The sequence below is a fragment of the Pan paniscus genome, chromosome 9 (assembly GCF_029289425.2).
Source record: "Pan paniscus chromosome 9, NHGRI_mPanPan1-v2.0_pri, whole genome shotgun sequence".
Classification (NCBI taxonomy): Eukaryota; Metazoa; Chordata; class Mammalia; order Primates; family Hominidae; genus Pan; species Pan paniscus.
The window spans coordinates 125,030,491-125,056,856 of record NC_073258.2 but is presented as its reverse complement, the minus strand read 5'-3'; the positions used below and the strand labels follow the sequence as shown (position 1 = coordinate 125,056,856).

Sequence of the window (26,366 nt, the reverse complement as noted above, 5' to 3'; positions counted from 1 at the left end):
AATAAGAACACAGCAGAACTTAACAATGTTATAGACCAAATGGAGTTAACAAATATATATACATACATATTCAGAACTTTTCACTCAGCAACAGAATACACATTCTTCTCAAGGGCAAGTAAAAAATTCTCCAGGATAGATCACATTTCAGGTCATAAATAAATCTGGACAAATTTGAGAAGATTAAAATCATTTCAAATATCTTTTATGACCACAAAGGAATGAAACTAGAGATCAATAATAGCAGGTACATGGGAAAATTCAGGAATACGTGGAAACTCAACATTTCCACATTGAGCAAACATTGAGTCAGAGAGGAAATCAAAAAGAAATTTTAAAAAATATATCTAGACACACAAAAACAAAAATACAACATAACAAAACTTACAAGTTGCAGCAAAAGCAGTGCTAAGAAGGAAGTATAAAGCTATAAACATCTATGTTAAAAAATTGAAACTATCTCAAGTAACCTTAAACCTTAAGGAACTAGGAAAAAAACCCAATATGTTGGTGTGTTAAACCCCAAATTAGAAGAAGGAAGGAAGTAATAAAGATTTGACTAGAAATAAATCAAATAGAGAATAGAAACACAATAAAAAATCAACAAAAATAAGAGTTTGTTTTATGAAAAAAAACAAAATTGAGAAATCCTTAGTTACATTAACCAAGAAAAAAAGAGATAAGACTTTTCCTGTGATTTTTCTTCTGGTTTTGGTATCAAGATAATGCTGATCTCATAAATTAAATTTGAAAGTGTTCCCTTGTCTTCAATTTATTGAAAGAGTTTGAGAAGAATTGGCATTAGTTCTTTAAATGTTTGGTAGAATACACCAGACATCTTTGTTCTTAGTAACTACCAGTTGTCCAGAGAGTGCAAGATCCAGTCAGCACCCTGAAACAAGTGAGGCAGAAGCTATTTGCTCAGGTAGCCTGACTTCTGATACACCTCTTTCCCTCCTTAGGGAAATGCTGAGAGCTAGAGTTTGCCTTAACTCCTGGCGTCTGTGATGAACCTTGGAGACAGGCTGCATTGGAAGAGTGCAGTGTATCTTTTTCCCTCTCCAGGGAGAAGTTAGGAGGGTCTCTCTCTCCTTCCTTCCTTCCTTCCTTCCTTCCTTCCCTTTTCCCTCCCTCTTTCTCTCCCTCCCTCCCTCTTTCCCTTCTTTCTTTCTTTCTCTCTCTCTCCCTTTCTTTCTTTCTTTTCTGTCTCTGTACTGAGCTATTTTGTCTACATTGCCTACTCTGTTCTCACTGGCCCTTAATGATCAGAGCATGCTATGTCTTATGTCCTGTCAGTGCTATGAGACAGGCTAGATAGAAGTCAGTCCTCTGCATAACCTGTGGAAAATATGGGGCACTGGATGCATGGTGTACCCCAATGCCCTTCCCAAGGAGAAGCTTTTATTCCAATTGCATGATGCTCTGCCAGAAATAGAGATTATGGCACAAGGATAATGCAAATGTTCCTACCAGATTCCATGTGGCTGGTTTTATGCTAGACTGGGGTGTAGGAACATTATAACTAGGTTGAGAAGTGTCACAAATAGAATCTGTCCATGAATTGTTGTAGAATTACTTTGTTCATGGGGAAAGGAGGATCTAGGGCTTCCTGTTGCACCATCTTGCTGACTGAGAAACTGAAGCTTATTTCTGGCTCTGCATGGCTGATGTACAATCCCCAGAGTGAAAAGAAAACTTGAGTAAAATATTGAGTCTCTAAGGAACTAAAGGCAGATTATGGTCCAGGGTGAAAATACAATTCCCCCGTTTTCCTGTTACTCCTAAAATCTGTTTCCTGGGGAAGAGACTGAGCAAGCTTCTATCCTCTTTAGAACAACTTGTATTATTATCATTAAACTCATAGTAAGTCTTCTGGTGTCTCATTAAATGGCATATATGATAACAATAAAGACTTTATTTTTTCTGATGCTTGAGAGGATTCAAAGCAATAATAATAAATTAGATGATCTGTAGTTCAGAAAAAATTTCAGAACATACTGGAAATAGAGTTTGGGCTGCACCTTCTTAGAAGCAAAAAACCCAAAGCCTCAGACCCTGAAATTGCCCTTCCAGGACCACTGGGTAAGTAATCAACAGTACGCACCAAGGTTGTCTGGCATGACAGGGTGTATTTCTGAATTCTATTTATATTACTGTCTTGCTTTGAAACGGAATTACAGGGATATAACATATTGCCTTTTATTTTACACCTTGTCAGTCTTGAGATTCAAGTGCAACTGATGTAAGAATCTATTTAAAGTGGGAGCTGGGAATGTTCAGAGAAAACAGAGAAAGCGGTGGATGCGGTATTTTAGTCAGTAATTCCCTCTCCATGAATGAAAATCCACCTCTTCTAGATTTATGGCTTTTTCTGTGACTTGGAGTAGTAATATAACCTTTTCTAGACTTGGTTCCCCTACCTGTGTATTAGAAACAAGATTCTTTCTCCCTCCCACACCACAGTCTAATCTGCATTGGAGATGGGCACCAGGTCGCAAAGGTCTCTGCTTCCAATTTTAATGGTGAGGGAGGACTCAAGTGAATGAAGAAATAATGAGATGAGGGAAGGATGATTCTGTCCCCGTTCATCCTTTTTCTCCCTTATTCTATCACTTCTTAAGAGTTACGTTTGCATATGGGAGAGCCAGCCTTCACTCCATAGGCTAAGTTGGTGCTATATCTGGTTTAGTAAGATTCTACCATGGGTAAGTCAATGTCACTCAGTAACACAGTAGTGGTAAAGGCAGATTCTGTGGGTCCACATCAGTCTAGTTTCAGACAATCTCAACAATATTCCAAGGTGTGGGAGAAAATACCATGGGAAGTTCTGGGTTGTCCTTTTATGCAACCCTTTTCTCCTGTGTCCATAGATTCCCTTAGAGTAGAATGGCTCCTGGAAATGGCTCTTTGATGAATGAATTCATTCTGGTGGGGTTAACAGACTAGCCAGATCTTTAACTCCCTCTGTTCTTCATGTTTCTTGTAATGTATGTTGTCACTGTGATAAGAAACTTTGTCTTGGTAATTCTAACTATGCGAAATTCACATCTTCACACTCCCAAGTACTTTTTCCTTTCTAAATTGTTCTTCACAGACCTCTGTTATTCTTCTGTGTTTATACTCCAACTGCCGAGGAACTGTATTTCAGAGGAGAATGTTATCTCCTACATGGTTTGCATGATCTAGCTTTTCTTTTTCTTTTTCTGTTTTTTTTTTTTAAATTTATTTCTGAATGTTATATGCTGACGTCAATGGCCTATGATTGCTGTGTGGCCATCTGTTACCCACTTCTTTATCACATTGCCATGTCCCCTAAAGTGTGTTTCAGCCTTATGCTTGGTTCCTACTTCCTATCCTTTTCTGGGGCCATGGCCCACACTGGATGCATGCTGAGGCTGACCTGTGATACAAACACCATCAATCATTACTTCCGTGACATCCTCCCTGTGTTCCAGCTCTCCTGCACCAGCACCTACATCAATGAACTGGTGGTTTTCATTGTGGCAGGCATCAATACCATTGTGCCCACTGTCACCGTCTTTATCTCTTATGGTGACATCCTCTCCAGGATCCTCCACATCAGTTCCAATGAGGGAAGGTCCAAAGCCTTCAGCACTTGCAGTTCCCACATAATTGCTGTTTCTCTGTTCTTTGGATTAAGTGCATTTATGTATCTCAAACCATCTTCTGCTGGGTCTATGGATGAGGGAAAATTCTCTTCTGTGTTTTATATGAATGGGCTTCCCATGATGAGCTCCTTAATCTACAGCTTAAGGAGCAAAGATGTTAAATTTGCCATGGGAAAATCTCTGAGTAGGAGAATGTTTTTGTCATAAACAACATTTCTCTGTGTATGTAGTTACAGGATGGGGATTCTCTGTATTTTATTATAATAATTTAGGAGGAAATAATTTTTCCTATTTGTTATCTCATGATGGTTAGTTGAGTATCATCCTGTCAATTTGTCTCCAATTTTTTATAGTAGATTTTTCCCCCCACCCTTTGCACATCTTTCCCCTTTTCATCATTTTTCCTGTGTAATAATAAAGAAAGTTTTTCTCTTTTTCCATTGTCATTATGGACTTCCTTTTTTCTTCTAGAAAAGATGATTGGTTTTTCAAATGATCAAGTAAAGTAAAATTAGGATAACAATGTTCCGCTGCATGTAAGAGCCTGACAACCTGTCTCTACTCTTGTCTTTCCATCCTCCACTGGGCAGCATCATGCATCCTTTAAACGCCAGCGTTTTCCAGACAGACAAGTTTCAACAAGACTTAACAAATACAGCCCACTTTGCAGTTTTAAATACTACACATGAGCTTCTTTTGGCATTAATTTTACGTTTACCTTGGTATACCCCAAATAGCTTATATAGATCACCAGTATACACTGATTGCATCTATGAGGTGCTGAAACTAAGAGATGCTAATGATTCCCTTAAAGTCACACAATTTCTTTATAAAAAAGCCTAAAATAAGTTAATAGACTCCTGATTTCAAGTCTACTACTTTTTCTGGTATGCTTTATTATTTCACTTATTAAACACGAGATACTATATGAGAAAACATTTCTTTTGGACAGTTGAGTGCACTTTGTTTCTAGATGATAAATAATCTCAGGATGGTTGTTGCTTTAGTTTTTTGTTCTGGGAAATTGTGTTTTTGGGTGAAATTGTGAAAGTGGAGATCTATTAAGCTGGGGTAGTTGCGAATTGATTGGCTCAAGTAGGGAGTTGATGTATTTTACAAAATCAAAAAGTATATTGAAATATTTTCTGGTGTTTATAACTCAGAGAATAGAGGCATAGGAGAGAAAAGAGCCTACCAATTTGTCATTTAGGCAAGAATCCAAAGAGACACATAGCCAATATACAAGAGGTCCCTCTGTGGGGATTATCAATTAGGATTTAGAAACCATCTGAAATTCTCAATTTAAATTCTCAGTCTGAATTTGTATCTGTTCTGTAAATTACTGTAACTATCTTTTATTAGCATAAAGCTTTGATAAAATTTGTAATCCAAAACGACTATACATTAAATAATGTTTCGAGGAGTGAATGTGAAAAATCTATGGTCATATTTGTGGAGAACCAGGAAGGGAAAGAAAGGAAACTTCAACCAGAAAAATAATGAGTGGCAATTGGATTTCAAGTTAGGAAAGAGGAACTTAGAAAGTAGAACAGTGGAAAATTAAAGCTTCTACCTATGACTCCTTTTTCTCTAAATTGGAAGGCCTTACAAATACTATGGTGATCATAGAATTTTTCTGAGTAGGACGAAGGCATAAGTTATCTGATATTAAAGAAAGGTTAAACCTGAGGGCTGGAGGACCTGCAGACAACTAAATCACTCATGGTTTTGTGGCTTTCATTAGGTATTTTCATTTTAAGGTATTAGAACCTCATATTGCAGTTGTCAGATAATATAAGCATGTAACAACATACGGGAGGGTGTGTTGTAGGTTATAAACATGAAACAAATAAGGGCAATGAATTGGAGTGAGCTAAGAGGAAAGTAGTGCTGAGTAAAAAAAAAAAAGTGATTTCATCTGAAAGATTACAGAGCATTATGCATTATATGGCCATGTATATCATAATGTTAAAATTACGTAACTACGCAGACTATGTGTGTGTGTGTAATATATTTTTTGACAGGCATTTCTGGAGTCACTAACTGTGTGATAATGACTGTACCTAAAAGTCAAACAGACACTGTTAGAAAAGGAGGGGAGAAGAAAGTTCCCGATCTTTTAGGCCTGGTGGAATGTGTTATTTGTGATGTAAAATTTTGAATAGAATATTAAGCCTCCAAAGACAGCAAGGCAAAAGCACCTTGGTCTGTGTATAAACGACTTCATAATTATGTCTTTATTAAAGCACTTGAATTATAGATAGGCTCCTGGAGAAGCCACTATATCAGAATAAAATAGCTTACATGATGCTACCTGTAATTATTATAATATCTCAAAAACAGAGATTGCTGTTTAGATGCCTTGTTTTTGGTTACATGATTACTTCTGGGCAAAATCGTAATTAAAAATCATGACTTTTATTTGACTGACATCAAAGACTGAAACTTATAAGTGCCCTTAGCATCTCTACAGAAAAAGAAGAGGAGGAGCGTTAGAATAATCCTTAGGCCACTATGACCATAAGTGTACAGTTTTTGTGTGTGAGCAGAAGCTTTTATTTTTGTAGGCAAATACCTTAAATTGTGACGACCTTAAGAGAAACTACGAACGGTTTTCTAACAGATGCACCATGTTGCATTCCCACCACTGATGAATGAACATTTCAGCTGCTCTGTGTACTCATTAGCATTAGATTTAGTCACTTTGTTTATTTATTTTCACTTTTCTAATAGGTTTTTAGTGGTATGTCATTGTGATTTTAATTTGACTTTCCCTAATAACTAAAGATGTTGAGGATCCTTTCATGAGTTTATTTCCCATCCATATGCCGCTTTTGGGCAAAGTGTCTAGGTACAACCTTTGTTCATTTATTTAATCAGTTGTTGCTTTACTTATTTTTGAGGTTTACTGGTTCTTTACAGATTCTGGATGTATATTACTTAATAGAAGTATGATTTGAAAATATAACCTTCCAGTGTTTGGCTTGTTTCATTCTTTGAGTATTATCTTTCTTAGAGGAAAGGATTTTAACTTTGATAATGTCTAATTAACTATCTTTTTTCTCTGATGGACTCTGTTTTTGGTAGCTTATCAGGAATCTTTGCCTTACTCTATGTCAAAAAGTTTTCCCTTTGCTCCCTTCTAAAAATCTTAAAGGTTAATGTTTTATCTTTATGTCTGAGTAATTTTGTGGTAATTATATTAATGATGTGAGTTAGGTGTCTTAGTCTCTTCTGCATTTCTATAACAGACTACCAAGACTGAGTAATTTATAAAGAAAAGAAATTTATTTCTTACACTTTCTGGAGGCTGAGAAGTCCAACGTTAAGGTGGCAGCATCTGGAGAGCCTTTTTGCTGAGACATAACATGGCAGAGGGCATCACAGGCAGAGGGCATGAGCTTGTGTGTCAGCTTAGGTCTCCCTTTCTCTTCTTACAAAGCCAACAGTCTCATCATGGGGGTCCACCTTAATGACATTATCTAATCCTTGTTAACCTCAGAAGGCCTCACCTTCAATCAGCATATGAGCTTGGGATTAAGTTTCCAACACATAAAATTTGGGGAACACATTCAAACCATAGTGGTAGGTTTTGAGATTTTTTTCTTTTTGTTATGAATATGGAATTATTCCAGTGTGATTGCTTGAAAAGCCCATAATTTCTTCAATAGATTGCCGTTGCACATTTGTCAAAATCAATTAGCCTAATATATGTGGGCCTATTTCTGGACTCTACGTTCTGTTCCATCGATCCATCTGTGTAACCTTCTGACAATATCACACTGTTTTAATTATTGCAGAACTATAGGGAGTCTTGAAATCAAGTAGTGTGAGACCTCCTACTCTGTTTCTTTGAAAAATTGTTCTGGCTATTTTTTTTTTTTTTTTTGGCTATTTTTGTGTCTTTGTCTATCCATATAAATTTTGTCATCAATTTCTCACAATCAAACTTACTTGGAATTAATGTAATTTCGTGGATTGTATACATCAACTTTAAAAAGATGGACATGTTAGAAATATTCAGTCTTCCAATGTTTGGCTTATTTCATTCAAGATTGAACTTTACTTGTCATGATGTATTATCTATTTTTTGTACTTTAGAATTGAATTTGCTAAAATTTCAAAAATTGTACGCATATATATGCACATATACACACAAATGTTAGTAGTAGGTTTATTTTTAACAGCCAAAAACTGTAAAGAACCTAGATGTCTATCAACAGTTTAATTGATAAATTATGGTATCTTCATCTTTACAATGGAATAATACACAGCAACAAAAAGGAATATAAATATGGTATATCTTTCTATTTACATAAGTTTTCTATTTCTTTAATTAGTTTTAGTTTATGGTGTACATATCTTGTACGTAGTTTATTAGATTTATTTTGAAGGTTTCATGATTTTTGGTGCTGTTGTAATATTGCCTTTTAAAAACTTCAATTTCCAATTGTTCATTGCATAGAACACCATGTCATTTACAAATAGAAATAATCTTATTTTTTCCTGTGCAATGTATCTGTCATTTATTATTTTTTCTTGCCTTATTGCACTGTCCATGAATCCACTACATGATCATGTAGTAGCAGTGAGAGTGGAATTTTTTTTTCTTTTCACCAGACTTATAGGTAAAGAATTCACTCTTCTAAGTGTGAAGTTAGGTGTAGCTTTGTTTGTTTGTTTGCAGATTCCCTTCATCATGTTAAGAATTCCTTTTTATTTTTAGGTTTAATTTTTTAAAATATTATATAAACACTGACAATTGTGAATTTTTTTTTCATTTTTTAAGATGATTATACAGTTTTAGTACTGTGATTCAAGGAAGGCTTTGAAGGTGATGGGTATGTGCATTTTCCTGATGCAGTGATGATTTCACGTTGTAAACACATGTTAACATTTGCCATATTGTACATTTTAAATATGTATAGCTTATTGTATAGCAATTTTGCCTCAAAAAAGAAGTATGAGGAAAGCTCCCTCCCCCAAATTTGTATACTTAGGATTTGTGCGTACTATGTACTAAAATTACATTTCAATAATATACTGCCACGAAAAGTCATACAAAAAACCTGAAGCAGGCAAGACCTCAGACAATATAGTCCTTCTAAGCTAGTCTTGAAGAAAATGCTTGACAAATGAATCAAAAGAACTCAAGAAAGTAGAAGCCTGGGAGTAAGCACTGAATTATTTAAATACAAAATTAAGACTAAATAACTGAGAGTTATGGTTATAGAGCATAGCTGAATGCTACAGCCTTGAATATATAGACACATAGTTTACATAGTTAAAGCCACCGGGGTTTGGAATGACAGACAAGAGTAATGCGAACACGTTGTTTCTTCACGCTATAGAAGTTCATTCAATAAAGTGAAAGCTGAAATTTGATTTGAAACAAACTGCTAAACGAGAAAGACTGTAGCCTAAAAAGATTCCCTTAACTCTTCCCTTAACTGTAAAGGAATAACGAATGATAATTATTTCTGGTAAAGAAGTTGTTACCTAAATTTTAGCAGTTTCTTCAAATTTCATTTCTATTTAGCTTTTATCAGGCAAAATTTAAATGAGTTATTTTATTAAGAATGATATTAAGAGCATGCTTGCACTTGGTAAAATAATTCCATCTATTTTTGTACTGACTTCTCATTTTTTATGCAGTAAAATATTTTATTAACAATTTTTATATTGACTGCATGCTGAAAGGATAATATTTTTGACCTACTGGATTAAATAAAATATATTGGTAAAATTAATTTTACCTATATCTTTTTTTATTACACTTTAAGTTCTGGGGTACATGTGCAGAACATGCAGGTTTGTTCCATAGGCATACAGGTGCCATGGTGGTTTGCTGCACCTATCAACCCATCATCTACATTAGGTATTTCTCCTAATGCTATCCCTCCCCCAGCCCCCACTCCCCAACAGGCCCTGGTGTGTGATGTTCCCCTCCCTGTGTCCATGTGTTCTCATTGTTAAACTCCCACTTATGAGTGAGAACATACGGTGTTTGGTTTTCTGTTCTTGTGTTAGTCTGTTGAGAATGATGGTTTCCAGTGTCATCTATGTCCCTGCAAAGGACATGAACTCATCCTTTTTTATGGCTGAATAGTATTCTATGGTGTATATGTGCCACATTTTCTTTATCCAGTCTATCACTGATGGACATTTGGGTTGGTTCCAAGTCTTTGCTATTGTGAACAGTGCTGCAATAAACATACGTGTGCATGTGTCTTTATAGTAGAATGATTTATAATCCTTTGGGTATATACCTGGTAATGGGATCACTGGGTCAAATGTATTTCTAGTTCTAGATCCTTGAGGAATTGCCACACTGTCTTCCACAATGGTTGAACTAATTTACTCTCCCAGCAACAGTGTAAAAGCATTCCTATTTCTCCATGTCCTCTCCAGCATCTGTTGTTTCCTGACTTTTTAATGATCGCCATTCTAACTGGTGTGAGATAGTATCTCATTATGGTTTTGATTTGCATTTCTCTAGTGACCAGTGATGATAAGCTTTTTTTCATGTTTGTTGGCTGCATAAATGTCTTCTTTTGAGAAGTGTCTGTTCACATCCTTCGTCCACTTTTTGATGGGGTTGTTTGTTTTTTTCTTGTAAATTTGCTTAAGTTCTTAAAAATATGAACTTATATTTGGCTTGCATTATATATATTTTCTTTATGTTTTAATTGACATATAATAATTACAAATACTTATGGGATACAGAATGATATCTTCATACATGTATACAGGGTGTAATGGTCAAATCAAGGTAATTAGCATATCCATAACCTTGAACATTTATCATTTATTTATATTGTGAACATTCAAACTCCTCTCTTCTAGCTTTTTGACCATATACATGAAATTTTGATAACCATATTCACCCTAAGATACTACATAACACTGGAACTTGTTCCTCCCATCTGGCTTTAAGTTTGTCTCTGTTAACCAATCTCTCCCTATCCTCCACTTCTGTTTACTCTTCCCAGCCTCTAATAACCAGAATTTGACTTCTCTTTACTTCCATGAGCTCAACATGTTTTTATCTCCTACATGTGAGTAAGAAATACAATATTTATCTTTCTGTACCTGGCTTTTTTCACTTCACATAATTTCCTCCAGGATCACCCATAGTGCCATGAACGACAGGATTTCCTTCCTTTTTTATATCTGAACAGTCTTCCACTATGTATATACACCAAACTTTTCTCATTCATTCATTCACCAATGAACATCTAAGTTGATCCTACATGCTGGCTACTATGAATAGAGCTGCAATAAACATGGGATGCAGGTATCTCTTTATATAGTGATTTCCATTTCTTTGGATAAATACCCAGTGGTGGGATTGCTGGATTGCATGGTAGCTCTACTTTTAGTTTTTTGAGAAACTTCAATATTGTTTTTCATAATGGCTCTACAAATGTACATTCCTACCAACAGTATGTAAGAGTTCCTTTTACTCCACATCCTTGGTGGCATTTGTTGTTTTTTGACAATAGCCAATTTAACTGGGGTGAGATGATATCTCATTTTGGTTTTTATTTGCATTTCTCTGAGTATTAGTGATTTTGAGCCTTTTTTAATATGCTTGGCCATTTTTATGTCTTCTTTTGAGAAATGTTTATTCAGATCTTTTGCTCATTTTAAAATATGTATATTTTTGGCTGTCAAGTTGTTTGAGTTCTTTGTTGGATGAATAGTTTGCAAATATTTTCTACCATTCTATAGGTTGTCTCTTCAGTCTGTTGACTGTTTTCTTTGTTGTGCTGAAGGTTTTTAGTGTTCCACAGTTCTGTTTTTGTTTTATTACCCGTGCTTTTGAAGTCTTACCTACAAAATTTTTGCCTAGACCAATGTCTTGCAGGGTTTCCTATATGTTTTCTTCCAGTAGTGTTATAATTTGGGGTTTTACATATAAGACTTTAATCCATTTTGAGTTGAGTTTTGTATATGAGAGATAAGGATCTAGATTCATTCTTTTGCCTATGGATATTCAGTTTTCCCAGAACTATTAATTGAAGACAGTATCCTTTCCACAATGGGTACATTCTTGGCATCTTTGGCAAAAGCCAGTTGGCTGCAAATACATGGATTTATTTCTAGGATCTCTATTCTGTTCCATTGAACTATGTGTCCGTTTTTATACCCTTAAACTTAAAGTATAATAAAAAAAAAAATCTTAAATTGAGTCCATAAAGTAAAATACGGCACACTTTTAATAATCAATATAAGAATTATCCAATGTATGGCATATCTCAAATTGGATGAATTCTTTATCTGCAAATATGTTTCTTGGTATTTGTGGCTTCTTCATCTATAAAACTAAATTAATTACTGATTAATTAATTGTTTTTACTGTTAGCCTCAAAATACATTTAAATGTTAAACAAATACTCTTTCTTAAAGAATATATGCTAAAGATAATTTTAAAAAAGTCAAACAGGAGGTGAGTTTTTCAGAAAATAAAAAAATGACTTTGAAATGTTATCGGGATCATTTATTTGAGAGATCTAGGCATGGGAGTGAAAGGACTCAAAGAGACACACGGCTGATAAATGAGATCCCTCTGTAGAGAATGGTCAGTAAGACTGTAGAAACCACTTTCATTTCCTGTTATTTTTAAATTTTTAAAATTATTTTTAATTTTTGCGAGTAATCTGAATTTGTATTCTATTCTGTGGAGCACCGTATCTTGTACTCTCCATTAAGCTTCTATAACAATTATAACATGCACATGGTGTTATTATTTGGGGAATGTAAATGGAAAAGCTGTGGCCACATTTGTGAGGAATCAGGTAGAGAAGGAATAGCAACAACTTCTTGATAAAAAAAAAAATGAGTGGTGTTTGAAATTCTACTCAGGAAGACACAATTTAGAAAGTAAAATGATGGAAAATGAAATCCCTTACTTAGAATTCTCCTCTCCTTGGAGGCTATAGGAAATTGTGGAGATCATAGGATTTATCTTAGTGGTGTAAAAGATGACATTGCTTGATATTAATTCCAGAGGGCTGGGAGTCCTAGGAACAGCCAAATCACACTAGCTTTTCTTGGTTTTCATGTGTTCCTTGCATATGGATTTTAAGCTATGAAAACCTCAAACTGTAGCTGAGAGAGATATGATAATTTGAAAAAAAATTGATTTACCGAATTTAACAAATCGTATCAGTCTTTTCTGGAATAGGAGGGTAGATTATTTTTCCTTTGGGAAATCAGACAAAAATATGACTACTCAAAAATCATCAATCTTATATAGAAATGGACAACTATTTTCTAACATAACTATAACGATATTTACTATTTTTCCATTTTATAATCTCTACTCAATATTTTGGTATTAAAAATTCATCCTAACTTTTTTGTTGGCTTATTGTTTTTGATGTTCAGCATTGCTAAATTTTTGACTTATGGTTTGAAATGGCTGCTCATTCCTGATTGCTGACCCTGGTATCAACATGCCTGATTTAACCCTTAACAAATTCTATTCTTACAAAATAGCTGAAGTTGGTTGGAGGTTTATTTTTACCATTTCTTTTATTTGCTGTCCCTTTTGATAAAATTATTTTCCTCAGTTAAAAAATGTATTTAAATAAGTAAATAATATCTGTGCTAGTTGGTACTCGGTGGACATTTCAGAGGTGTGTCCATACTTTATGTATTTTATCACTGTTTGAAATGGCCAAAGAGGTGGATTAAACTGGGTCACTGATCTTTCATGTGAAGATCCTCAAAATGCAGATGAAATCAGTTTTATTTTCAGAAAAGATAAACTTAAAAATATGTTCTAATCTAAAACTGAGAAATCCCATAAATCTGGCACAGTCGGTTTTTCTCTCTAGCGTTGGGACATGTCACTCACTGTTAATTAAGCTTTGCACCAGATCAAGCATGTAGTTTATCTGCAGGCTTTGTTGTGCAAAAGAAATACTTTCTTTTTTTTTTTTCTTTTTTCTGAGACGGAGTCTTGCTTTGTCACGCAGACTGGAGTGCAGTGGTGATCTCGGCTCACTGCAACCTCTGCCGCCCAGGTTCAAGCGATTCTCCTGCCTCAGCCTCCCAAGTAGCTGGGATTACAGGCATGTGCCATCACGCCTGGCTAATTTTTGTATTTTTAGTAGAGACAGGGTTTCACCATGTTGTCCAGGCTGGTCTCAAACTCCTGACCTCATGATCCACCAGCCAAAGTGCTGGGATTACAAGCATGAGCTCCCGCACCCTGCCAAGAAATGCCTTTAAACATTAAGTTATCACTCGTTGTCAGAAGCGTTACATTTGAGGGCAGAGACTTAATCGTCCTCAGTGAGGAGGAGGCTGGTGGAATCACTTGCACTGTTTAAAGTCTTTCTGCCATAGAGTTGAATTAACCCACTACAAACATCAATATAGAGACGTGTCCAGGTGTTGTAGTTTGTCTTTGGAGGAGAGTTGTGCACAGTTTCCTCTGCACTGTCCCATCTGTCAGTCCCTGTGCTCCTCAGGAAGAAGTGGGAGGTAAAGGAGCAAGGGAATCCCAGATTCAGTCCCACGGATGGTGGGTGTGGTGCTCAGAGATGTTCGTGGCTTGTTGTAAATTACAACATATAGGTGGTAGAGCTGGGATCAGGACTTGGGTGTTGGATTCTAAATTGATCAGGATTTTACTTTCTTTTTAATTATACAAAATTTTTCTACTTTAAAAATCAGTTAATTATGAATATTATTTTTAGTAAATAAAAACGTCTTGAAATACAAATAAAAGCAAAATACTCAAGAAAAAATGTCTTATGAGTATTCTTCATATTTCAGATTTCATATTTCTGTTGTTCAATTTAGAATATGTGAATATGTTCTTATTTTCTCCTGGCCAATACAATAAATAAAAAAATTAGAATGGCCTAGATAAATCATGATTTTTATTGGTTCTTACTAAGTTCCAGGGTGAGCAGTACATTTTTACATTTAATGTCTTATTTAATCTCACATTGATGATAATTGGCAGACACTGATATAATGATAGTTATATCATTATATACCAGTGTGGCAGAGATTACTGCTGTTCAATCTTCCTCCAAAACATACATTTCCCAGTCTTTCTTGCAGTGTGCTCTTGCATGTGACTGAGTTCCAGACGTGATGCACACTGTTTCAAGGCAAATGTGTGCCATTTCCACCTTCTCTTTGTCCTTCTCTGAGCAGGATACAGATGACAAAGATGCTCTCGTTAGTTATAAAGTTATAAAGCAAAGCCAGAGAGTGACTGCCACACAATCAGGATGGGGAATGTAAAAATAGATGGAGCTACAATCAAGACGCGGCACATGGCGGGCTCTGGGGGTGCTGGTGATTTTTTATTTATAGATCTGTGTGGTGGTTAAAAGCTGCTCATTTTATAAAAATTGGTTGAAGTATATATTTTGTATACTTTTACATCTATATCATCTATATATATGTATGCTATATTTCATAATACAATAAGTTTACAAAGCCTGAGCTCTACTTAAAGGGAACAATTAACTAATCCATAAACAGAGACTGAGAATAAAGCCTCGAGTTATGGGAACAGCTTGTTAACACAGAATGGCTTATACAGAAGAGGAGCAGCGGTAGTATAAGACATACAGAAGAATCCAGTGCAGACCAGGGCAGACAGAGAGTATTCTTATTTACTAAGTATGAGTTGAGGGATTTTCTCCGGTGTTTATAGGAGGATAAAAGTCAATATATAATCCCATTATATACATTTGTCATATATTATATAACATTGTGCTTAGCTTAAGGGTATCAAAATGAGGGCATATGTATTTTTTCATCTTATGTAAGTTCATTTGCCCAATGATGGCAATTTATATCTTTCAATAATTGGTCCATTTCATTGGTTTGCAAATTAAATAACTGTAAATTTGTTCATAATATTCCCTTATTTTCCTTTAATGTGTGTAGGCTCTGTAGCCACATTCTCTGATGTATCTAATATTGCTAATTTTTATCTTTTCCTTTTCTGCCCAAACTGTCTAGTTAGAGGAATATCACTTTTATTGATGTAAAAAGCACAGCTTTCAAATGAACTTACTTATATATTCTTCTATTTCCTACTTTTTCAACCATTATCTTTACTCTTATTTTCTGCTTATTTTGAATTAAAAATTTTTTTCTGGATATTTTATGAGATAGAAGTTTACGTCTAACTTGAAATCTCTCTTCCAATATAGGCACTTGGATGCCATAAATTGCCATGTAAGCACTATATTTAACTATGTTTCATGTATTTTCATATGTTGTATTTACGTCTTCATTCACTTAAAAATATTTTCTGATTTCTGTTTTATTTCATGTTTTTGTTTATGTAAAGTTTACTCTTTTTTTCTGGAAACAGCTTTTTTTAGATAAAAACTAACACACCACGTAATTCACACATTTAAAGTGTGCAATGCAATGGTTTTGGCTTTACTCACAGAACTGTGCAACCATAACCATAATCAGTTTTAGAGCCTTCATGTCACCTCCAGAGGAAACCCCAAACTATTTAGCCATTGTCCTCCTATCTTCCACCCCTGACCCTGGACAATGACCCATCTACTTTCTAGGGATGTTTTGTCTGTGGATTTGCAGCTATGGACATTTTATATCCATGGAGTAATATAGCATATGTTCTTTGTGACTGGCTTTCCTCGCTTGGCATATCGTTTTCATGGCTTATCCATGTTGTAACTTATAAATGTGCTTCATTCTTTTATCATATAATATTCCATTGTATGAATATGCCACATTTTGTTTACCCATTCGTCAGTTAATGGATATTTTGATTTTTCTAGTTCTTGGCTATTATGAGTAATGGTGCTAATGAACATTCATATACAAGCTTTTATGTGGACATAGGTTTTCATTTCTCTTGGGAGAGAAAACACTGGGTTATATGGTAATTCTATTTTTAATGTTTTGTGGTACTGCTAGACTGGTTTTCAAAGTGACTGCATTATTTGATATTCCCACCAGTGACAACTTTTACAACCTCATCTCACCAGTGCTTGGTATTATCTTTTATTTTTTATAATTATAGTTATCCTAGTGTTTGTGTGTGGTAATATTTCATTGTGGTTTTGATTCACATTTCCCTCATTACCAGTGATATGGAGCATCTTTTTCTGTGTTTATTTGCTTTTTAAAATACCTTTTTGAAGAAATGTTTTATCAAATCCTGTCCTTATTTTAAAATTGGGTTGTCTTTTAATATTTTTATGCTGTTACAATACTCAGTGTATTCAGAATACTAGATCCTATCAGATATATGATTTGAAAACATTTCTCTTCTGTGGATTGTCTCTTAACTCTCTTGATAATGTCTTTTCTGATGTTTTCTTCTGAGAGCTTTATAATATTACTTCTTACATTTAGAGGCATGATTATACTTTTAATTTTTATAGTGTAGGTGTCCAATTTATTGTTTTGAATATGAACATCCAGTTATTCCAGCACCATTTGTTGAAAAGACTGTTCTGTCTCCATTTAATTGTCTAGGCATCCCTCTCAAAAATAAACTGACCATAAATTATGTGTGTGTGTGCATGCGTGCATGCATGTATAATCTAGTAAGTACAGTGAATTTGTGTCTATTCGCTAATTCTTTTGTTTCTTCAATTGTTATTTATATGAGCTTCTTACTATACTGGCATCTTTTTTTTTTTTTTTTTTTTGAGATGGAGTCTTGCCCTGTCGTCCAGGCTGGTATGCAATGGCATGATCTCGGCTCACTGCAACCTCTGCCTCCTGGGTTCATACAATTCTCCTGCCTCAGCCTCCTGAGTAGCTGAGATTACAGGCACTTACCACCATACTCAGCTAATTTGGTATCTGTTCTTTAAGGGCTACTATTTCCATTGGTTAACAGATAAAAATAAAGGTACAGGTGGTGGTAAAATGCTTTCAGATGACTATATTCATCATTTGTTATCATCCAGAACAGGAAGAGTGAAGGTGGGGAGGAAAGAGGAAGAGTTCTTCAGTGCTTTCTTTTCTTGAAACACTCTGAAAGAACTGCCTTAGCTTCTAAAACGCATGAGCTCAAATGCTTTTCATAGTGACAGAAGGGGAAGTGAAAGGAGAGTACAAAATACTTATCAAACTTTTCTTCTACCAGATTGCATTTTGTAATATTTTCTTCAGTTGTTAAAATTAGACATATATTCCAAGAATCTTAATTGAGTTTTGAGTCAAAATTCAATGCTTTATCCTACTTAAGAGCCTTCATTTGGATTATTCCTTAGAACATCTTTTTTCTTTTAATTAGTACAAATCTTATCTAAGTCAATAGTTCCCATCAGAGGGTGCTATTTACCTGTGTTACTACTGAAACATTAATTTCCACATTAGAAAATGTCCATGCTGTAATATGGACCACTTCAGCCACATGGCTACATGCCTTAATTCATAGGGAGCATTAGCTTAATTTTTCACACTGTATTCATTATGGTACAGAAGAAAATTCTTATTTTTTATGGCAATTTACATTTGTGGGGCTTTCTCCTGAAGATCCAGTGCTCCCTCTGTTTTGCCATGGATTATATTCCAAAATATGTGGAGAATTTTAAGATCTAGCAAAAATTTTCCCTCCCACCAGCCCCTGGAAACCCATAAATACCCTACTCTCTGCTCCTGTTAATTTGACTATTTTAGATTCCATGTATAGGTGAGATCCTGCAGTGTTTCTCTCTGTGTCTTGTTTCTTTCACTTAGCATAGGTCCTCCTCATTTTCAGTGGTAATCTAAGACTTAGATACACCACTTTCTTTCCCATTTTGTGCATTTCTGACACTTAAGTAAAATGGTGGAGGATCAGAGAAGATTCATAGACATTAGGGGCCTCAGGGAGAGTAGTACCTCAGTTACTACTATTTCTCTCCATAAACAGAACTCTCCCTGTTCTAGATGTAGGTCTTTTATTCTATGACATGTGCAGTAACTTAACATTTTCTAGATGCTGGTCCTCTGTGGATTAGACACAGTGTTCTTTGCTCCCATCCCACCTGGGTCTAATCTGTATTAGAAGCCAGCACCCAGGTTGCTGAAGCCTCTACCTCCAATTTTCCTGGTGAAGTGAAAACTCAAGTGAATGGAGCAATGATGAGAGGAGAGAATGACGATTCTGTCCTGGTTATACAGGTTAAATATCCCTTATCCAAAATGCTTGGGGCCAGAAATGTTGTGGATTTCTTATCTTTTCAGATTTTGGAACATTTGCATTACATATTTAGGGGTAGAGCATGCCAAGTCTGAAAATTTGAAATCCAAATGCTCCAATGAACATTTTCTCTGAGCATTGTGTTGGTGCTCAAAAAGTTTCAGAGAACCAGTGTTTTGTTTCATTTATCTTTCTTTTTGTTGTTGTTGTTTCAATTGCATTTAGTTCTGCTCTGATCTTGGTTACTTCCTTTCCTCTGCGAGGTTTGGGTTTGGTTTGTTCTTGTTTCTCTAGTGCCTTGAGGTGTGACCTTAGAATGTTAGTTTGTGGTCTTTGAGTCTTTTTGATGTAGGCATTTAGGGATTTGAAGTTTCCCCTTAGCACTGCTTTTGCTGTATCCCAGAGGTTTTGATAGGTTTTGTCATTACTGTCATTCAGTTTGAAGAATTTTTAAATTTCTATGTTGATTTCGTTTTTGACTCAATGCTCATTCAGGAGCATGTTATTTAATTTCTATGTATTTGCACGGTTTTGAATCTTCCTTTTGGAGTTGATTTCCAGTTTTATTTCACTGTGGTCTGAGAGAATGCTTGATATAATTTCAATTTTCTTAAACTTATTGATGCTCGTTTTATGACCTATCATATGCTCTATCTTGGAGGAAGTTCCATGCGGTGAACAGGGAACACTTCTACACTGCTGGAGGAAATGTAAACTAGTACAACCACTATGGGAAACAATGTGGAGATTCCTTAAAGAACTAAAAGTAGAACTACCACTTGATCCAGCAATCCCACTACTGGGTGTCTACCCAGAGTTAAAAAATCATTATACAAAAAAGATACTCGCACATGCACGTTTATAGGAGCACAATTCACAATTGCAAAATTGTGGAACCAACCCAAATGCCCATCAGTCTATGAGTGGATAAAGAAACTGTGATATATTTATACAATGGAATACTACTGAGCCATAAAATGGAATGAATTAATGGCATTTGCAGCAACCTGGATGAGATTGGAGACTTATTCTAAGTGAAGTAACAGGAATGGAAAACCAAACATCGTGTATTCTCACTGATATGTGGGAGCTAAGCTTTGAGGACACAAAGGCATAAGAATGATACAATATGTAAGAATTAAAGAAAGAGGAAAGAAATACAAAGTGTGGCTCAACAGTCAACAATGACAGGTTTATTTTAGAAAACAAACCTGAGAGGGGCTTCTGGCTGAGTTAGGTCAGAGCCACACTCTCTTACAGACAGTTTCTTTAAGGATTCAGGGTGGGAGAGCTTATCAGAGGCTTGGACTGCTTCTGTGTTTCTTTGTTGTGCTCATCTGGGAGGGAGAGTTGTGTGTCTGTCCCCATACATCTTTCTGCAGCTGCAGGCATACCCCATGAGTCTGCTTTTAGCTTTCCTATCTTAGCATACCTGAAGGGAAAGGAATGTGTTTATTAAGGCCCATTGTTTTACTGGGGACTATTGAAGTTTGGCAGTTACCCAAAAGACTTTCCTCCCACCTTCTTCTGTGCCCGAGCTGTCTTATCTGTGTTTTACTGTCTGCTCTTTCTGGCTTCTTGTAGTTAGAAGAGAAATGATTTCCTTGAAATCCATGAGGCTAGAAAGGGAGCTGGAACTTAAAGTGACTGAGATGATGGTGCTCCTGCTCTGTCACAGTGGACTTTGGGGACTTGGGGGGATGGATGGGAGGGGGGTGAGGGATAAAAGATTACAAATAGGATGCAGTGTATACTTCTCAGGTGATGGGTAAATCAAAATCTCACAAATCGCCACTAAAGAACTTACTCATGTGATCAAAACCACCTGTACCCCAATAACTTATGGAAAAATACAAAAAAGTTTAAAGAAAGAAAAACAAGTTTTAGATTTTGAAGCATTTGAAAATTTGAATTTTCAGATTTGAGATGCTCAACATGTAGCTGATAAGACATCATGAATGGACTATTCTAATTGGTTTAAGTGTTTTTAAGCACTTTTAGTATTTTTTTAAACTCAGTGTCTCACAATTAAAAATACAGAAAAAGTTGGAAAATGTTTACATTTTAAGACCACAGTGGTTTCTGTCTTAATTTCTTTATTTACCCCAAAGTCATCCAGGAGCATGTTGTTTAATTTCCATGTAATTGCATGATTTTGAGGAGGGAGAAGCAGAAAAAATAACTATTGGGTACTAGGCTTAAGAGCTGGGTGATGAAATAATCTGTACAACAAAACCCCCATGACATGAGTTTATCTATATAACCAAACTTCACATGCAGCCCTGAACCTAAAAGTTAAAAAAGGACCCCAATGGTATAATAAGCAAGGAACACTAATAAGAAGAACCAAAGATTTTATTTAAAGTTAATACCTGAAACTGTACAACTCTTCTACTTATCATACTGAATTAGTTTTACTCTTCAATATTTATTGAAAAGAAAATCATCTCCTCCAAGGTGTTCATTTCTTAAAATAATGCATTTTTAAAAAAATATCTCAAGAACGTAGCCTCCAGTTGATGATATCAGTTGGAAAGTTTCTAGCAACAAGTTATAGAATGTTCAAATAAAAACCTATTTTAATTAGGAACTATTTTTTCCTCATGTAACAATAAATCTGGAGGGAGCGTGTCCTAGGATTGATTTAGCAACTAAGCAATTCTCATCAACAACCAGGGCTTTTCATGCCACTGTCTTCAGTCTGCTAGTTTTAGACCTCAGGCTTATCACTTCACAATCACAAAATTGCTGTCATAGCTCCATGAATGACATCTAAACACAACTGTACCCAAAGATGGAAACAAGGCAACAAGAAATACAGCTCTCCGTACATACCTCTCTTTATATTTATCACGAGGTGAATCCTTTCCAGAAGCTAGTCGATGGCTTCCCTTCTCCCTTTAATCATGTGGCTATGTCACATGGCCAATTTTAGATGTAAGGACAGATGACAATGAGTATGTCCTATGGCCTCTGCCTCTAATTTTATTGATGAGAGGCGGGAGGACGCAAGTGAATGAAGAAATGATGAGATGAGAGAATGCGGATTCTGTCCTAGTCCACCCTTCTCCCTTATCCCTTGGTCTTTCAGCAATCATGTTTGCATATGGCAGCACTGGCTGTAGGCTAAAGTGGCACTGCTCTTTGCTCTATCTAGTTTAATAAGACTCTAAAAAGCCTAAGTCAGTGTCACCCAAGTATCATGACATTGGTAAAGCCAGATTCTGTGGATCCAGGTTGGGCTAGTTTCAAACAATCCCAGCAATATCCCACGTTGTGGGAGAAAATACTGTGGGAAGAGCTGGGTTGTCCTCTAATGCAACACTTTTGTCCTTTGTCCACAGCTTTCCATAGAGAAGAATGGCTCCTGGAAATATTTCTACTGTGGCTGAATTAATTCTGGTGGGGTTAAAAGACCAGACAGATCTCCAACCGCCCCTGTTCTTCCTGTTTCTAGTAATGGGTGTGGTCACTGGGTAGGGGAATTTGGGCTTGGTAATTCTGATTGTGTTCAGTTCACACTTTCATGCACCCATGTACTTTTTTCTTTTTAGTTTAGCTTTTATAGACCACTTTTATTCTTCTGTGTTTATTCCAAAAATGCTGATGAACTTCATAACAGAGAAGAATATTATTTCCTATGCAGGTTGCATGTCAGCTTTTTTTTCTTTCTTTTTTTTTTTTTGTTATTTCTGAATATTATGTTTTGACGTCAATGGTCTCTGATCACTAGTGGCCATGGCCATCTGTAACCCGCTTCTGTATAACATTGCCATGTCCCCTAAAGTGTGTTCCAGCCATATGCTTGGTTCCTACTTCTGGCCCTTTTCTGGGGCCATGGCCCATACCAGGTGCATGCTGAAACTGACCTTCTGTGAGGCAAACACCATCAACCACTACTTCTGTGACACCCTTCATCTGCTCCAGCTCTCTTGCACCAGCACCTACGTCAGTGAGTTGATGGTTTTCATTGCAGCAGGCATCATTTTCACTGTGCCCAGTATCACCATCTTTATCTCTTATTTTTTTACTTCTCCATTATCCTATCAGCTTCACTGAGGGCTGGTCAAAAGTTTTCAGCACCTGCAGTTTCCACAAAATTGCCATTTCTCTGTTCTTTGGATTAGGTGCATCATTGTGTCTTAAATTATCCTCAACTGGGACTATAAATGAAGGTAAAATATCTTCTGTCTTTCACATTGATGTAGTTCCCATGATAAACTTCTCAATTTACAGCTTAAGAAACAATGATGTTAAACTTGCCTGGAGAAAAATCCTAAGTTGGAGAAAATTTCCATTTGAAACTATCTCTCTCCATGCATATAGTTACAGGACAAGGAGATTCTGTGGGTTTAATTAAAATATTTTCAGTGGCAACTTTCTTATCTTGTTTCTTTCTTAAGAAAGAAAGACATTGCTCTGCAGGGACATGGATGAAGCTGGAAGCCATCATTCTCAGCAAACTAACACAGGAACAGAAAAGCAAATACCACATGTTCTCACTTATAAGTGGGGGTTGAACAATGAGAACACATGAACACAGGGAGGGGAACATCACATACCAGGGCCTCTCAGGGGTGGGGGACAAGAGGAGGGAGAGCATTAGGACAAATGCCTAATGTATGTGGGGCTTAAAACCTAGATGACGGGTTGATAGATGCAGCAAACCACCATGATACATGTATACCTATGTAACAAACCGGCACGTTCAGCACATGTAACCCAGAACTTAAAGTAAACAAAAAAAGAAAAAGAAAGAAAGACATTGGAGTATTCTCTCGATAATTTATTTGTACTTTTTATAGAGTAGATCTTCCTATTTTCTTAATCATTGTATAATTTATTTTTCTCACTTTTTTCTTGTTGAGTAATAACTTTGAGGAAGAAGTTTATTATACCTGTTTCTTTATTCATTGCCATTTTGAACTTCATTTTGTTTTCTACTGGAAAAAATGAATAGCCTGACAATAAATGAACCAAGTAACAATAGAACAACATTGTTGTATTGGGATGGTTTTTTGCCACTTGCTGTTGGAAACATGAATTAGACAATCTATTTTAACTCTCATCTTTACATCCTCTACTGAGAAAATAGATGTTTCCTTTAAATGCCAGAGATTGAAAGTTTCATAAAGACTATCAATTATAACCCACTTTGCATCTATAAACACTGTTCATTATGCTTCCTTTGGCAAAGAGTTTTCTTATTTACCTTTGTGCCTTCAAAGTAGCATATAACAGATGTTCAATATGTGTTTATTGCACGGTCAGGAAAGGGAGGCTCAGAGTGGTTATTGATTTACTTATAGTCACCCAGCTTCTTAATGAAAAAACTTAGAATAAGCTATTAGCCTTCTGATTTTAAATTGACTACTCTTTCTAGTTTACTTTGCTTCTACTTCATTCTATTATTTTATTTCAGCAAGTACAATATATAAAAAAATTGCTATTTTGAATGTTGACTGCTTAGTTCTGAGATGATACATGACTTTTTCTCAGGTAGGGTATTGTTTTTCCATTTATCTTGTGTGTATGTTTAGGAAAATCATTTGAAGGTTCTTTTTGTTGGGAAAGAGGAGGCCTGTTGAGCTGGTATAGTTGAAAGGTGAGTGGGTTAAACAGAGGGGAGACTTTTCAGCCAAATTTTTTAAAAAGGAGAATTTTGAATGTGTAAGTACTAGTAATTTAGAGAGTAGGGGCATGGGAGAGGAAGGAGTCAGCAAAATGTCATTAAGTTAATACCCAAGAAGACACATGGCCAATAAATGCAAGGTCCCTCTGTGGGAAATGGTCAAAGAAGTTTTAGAAACTGCGTTTTATTCCGAATTTGTATGCCATTCTGTAAAGTACTGTAATTATTCTGCATTATCCATTAAGCTTTGATTAAACACATAATCCACAGTGAATGTACATTAGTTTTGTCAAAAGATAAAATTATAACACATTTGATTTAAAGCTCTAATTGGCTTTTATTTGCCATTCTAGAATGGGGCAACACCTCATTCTGTAAAATAGAAGTAGGGGTATGGGAAAGAAAGGAGCCAGCAAAATGTCATCAAGTCAAGACTCAAAAAGACACATAACCAACCACTGATAATTGGTAGGCACCAATATGATTAGCCCAGTGTGTCAGAGATTGTTGCTGTTCACTGTTCTTCCAGAACACACATTTCCCAGTGTCTCCTGCAGTGCCGTGTGGCATGTGACTATTTTAGAGATGATGGATGCTATTCCAGGGCTACATTGTTCCCTTTTCACTTTCTCTTTGCCCTTTTCTGGGCTAGATGCAGATAACCAATGAAGCCACACTTAGGTGATGAAGCTATAACGAAAACCAGAGAGTGATTGCAATAGAATCAGGATAGAGAATGGAAGGATGGATGAAGCTACAATAAAAAGGGGGCACATAGAGGGCTCTGGGGTGCTGGTGATATTCTATTTATAGATCTGCATGGTGGTTAAAGCTGCTCATTTTATAGTAGGTGGAAGTATATATATTTTCTACATTTTAATATATGTATTTAAGCTAAATTTCACAATACAATAAGGTTATAAAACTTTGATTACAGCTATACTCAAGTGAACAGTAAACTAATCCATGAACAAGATTGAGAATAAGGCCTCAGTATGTGGGAACAACTTCCTAGTACAGATGGCTCACAGAAAGGAGAATCGGCAGAGGTAGGGTAACACTTTTAAAAAACTTAGAGTAATTCAGATCATAGCAAGGAAGAGATGATTGTCTTTACCACACCAGATGATAAATGTAGTCATTACTCTTGATGTCTGTGGGAGAAGAAAGTATAAATACAATCTCATGGTATAAATTTGTAGAGGGAGAGCATCAGGACAAACAGCTAATGCATTTGGGGCTTAAAACCTAAGTGATGGGTTGATAGGTGCAGCAAACCACCATGGCACATGCATACCTATGTAGCAAACCTGCACGTTCTGCACATGTACACCAGAATTTAAAGTAAAAAAAGTAGTATGTTATATATCATTATGCTTAGCGTAATGAGTAATAAAGAGGGTAAAGTTCTCATTCCATAGCATGTAATTTTAAATTCTTAACCTTTCTACTTTATTGAGATAGTCTTTTCTAAAAGAAATACTCTAGGCATTATTTGTGATAGTTCTGTGATGAAAATAATTTGGGAATATATCAATATAGAAATGTTATGGATATAGGAAAGAATGTGCTTCAATCACTAGACCTATTATTAAGCAGCCTCCCTTGGGTGGCAATGTGGCTGTTAGGTAGGATTCATATCCAACACAGGGTCCATGCATGCACATCAGCCAATAGTAAGGGAGGGTTCCACAAGCCTGGCATGGGAACTAGGCAGGCAAGAGAAGGGGACTTAAGGCAGAAGCGGGAAACTGGACAAAGGAAAAGGCAGAGGCTCATGACAGAGGTGGGAACTTCAAGAAAATGTCGGACATCATCTCAAAAACCCAGTGCAGAACTCTCAAGCTGCTGCTGGCTCATCCCCTTCAGCAGCCAGCTCTGTCTCACCTTTCCAGAGTGTACTGTCTCTCTCTAAATAAGCTCTGTGCTATTTTTCTTTAACAAA

The 26,366-nt window shown here is 35.9% G+C and overlaps 1 protein-coding gene and 1 pseudogene across 1 annotated transcript; both read left to right on the top strand.

Moving 5' to 3' along the window:
• Positions 1-2,499: 2,499 nt before the first annotated feature.
• Positions 2,500-8,724, top strand: LOC100974228 (olfactory receptor 8B8-like). The gene has a single exon (XM_034934175.3). It carries the CDS (start codon positions 3,240-3,242, stop codon positions 3,834-3,836), a length of 597 nt encoding a protein of 198 aa, XP_034790066.3. The 5' UTR covers positions 2,500-3,239; the 3' UTR covers positions 3,837-8,724.
• Positions 8,725-21,793: 13,069 nt separating this feature from the next.
• On the top strand, positions 21,794-23,239 carry LOC134731169 (olfactory receptor 8B3-like; annotated as a pseudogene).
• The last annotated feature ends 3,127 nt before the right edge of the window (positions 23,240-26,366 follow it).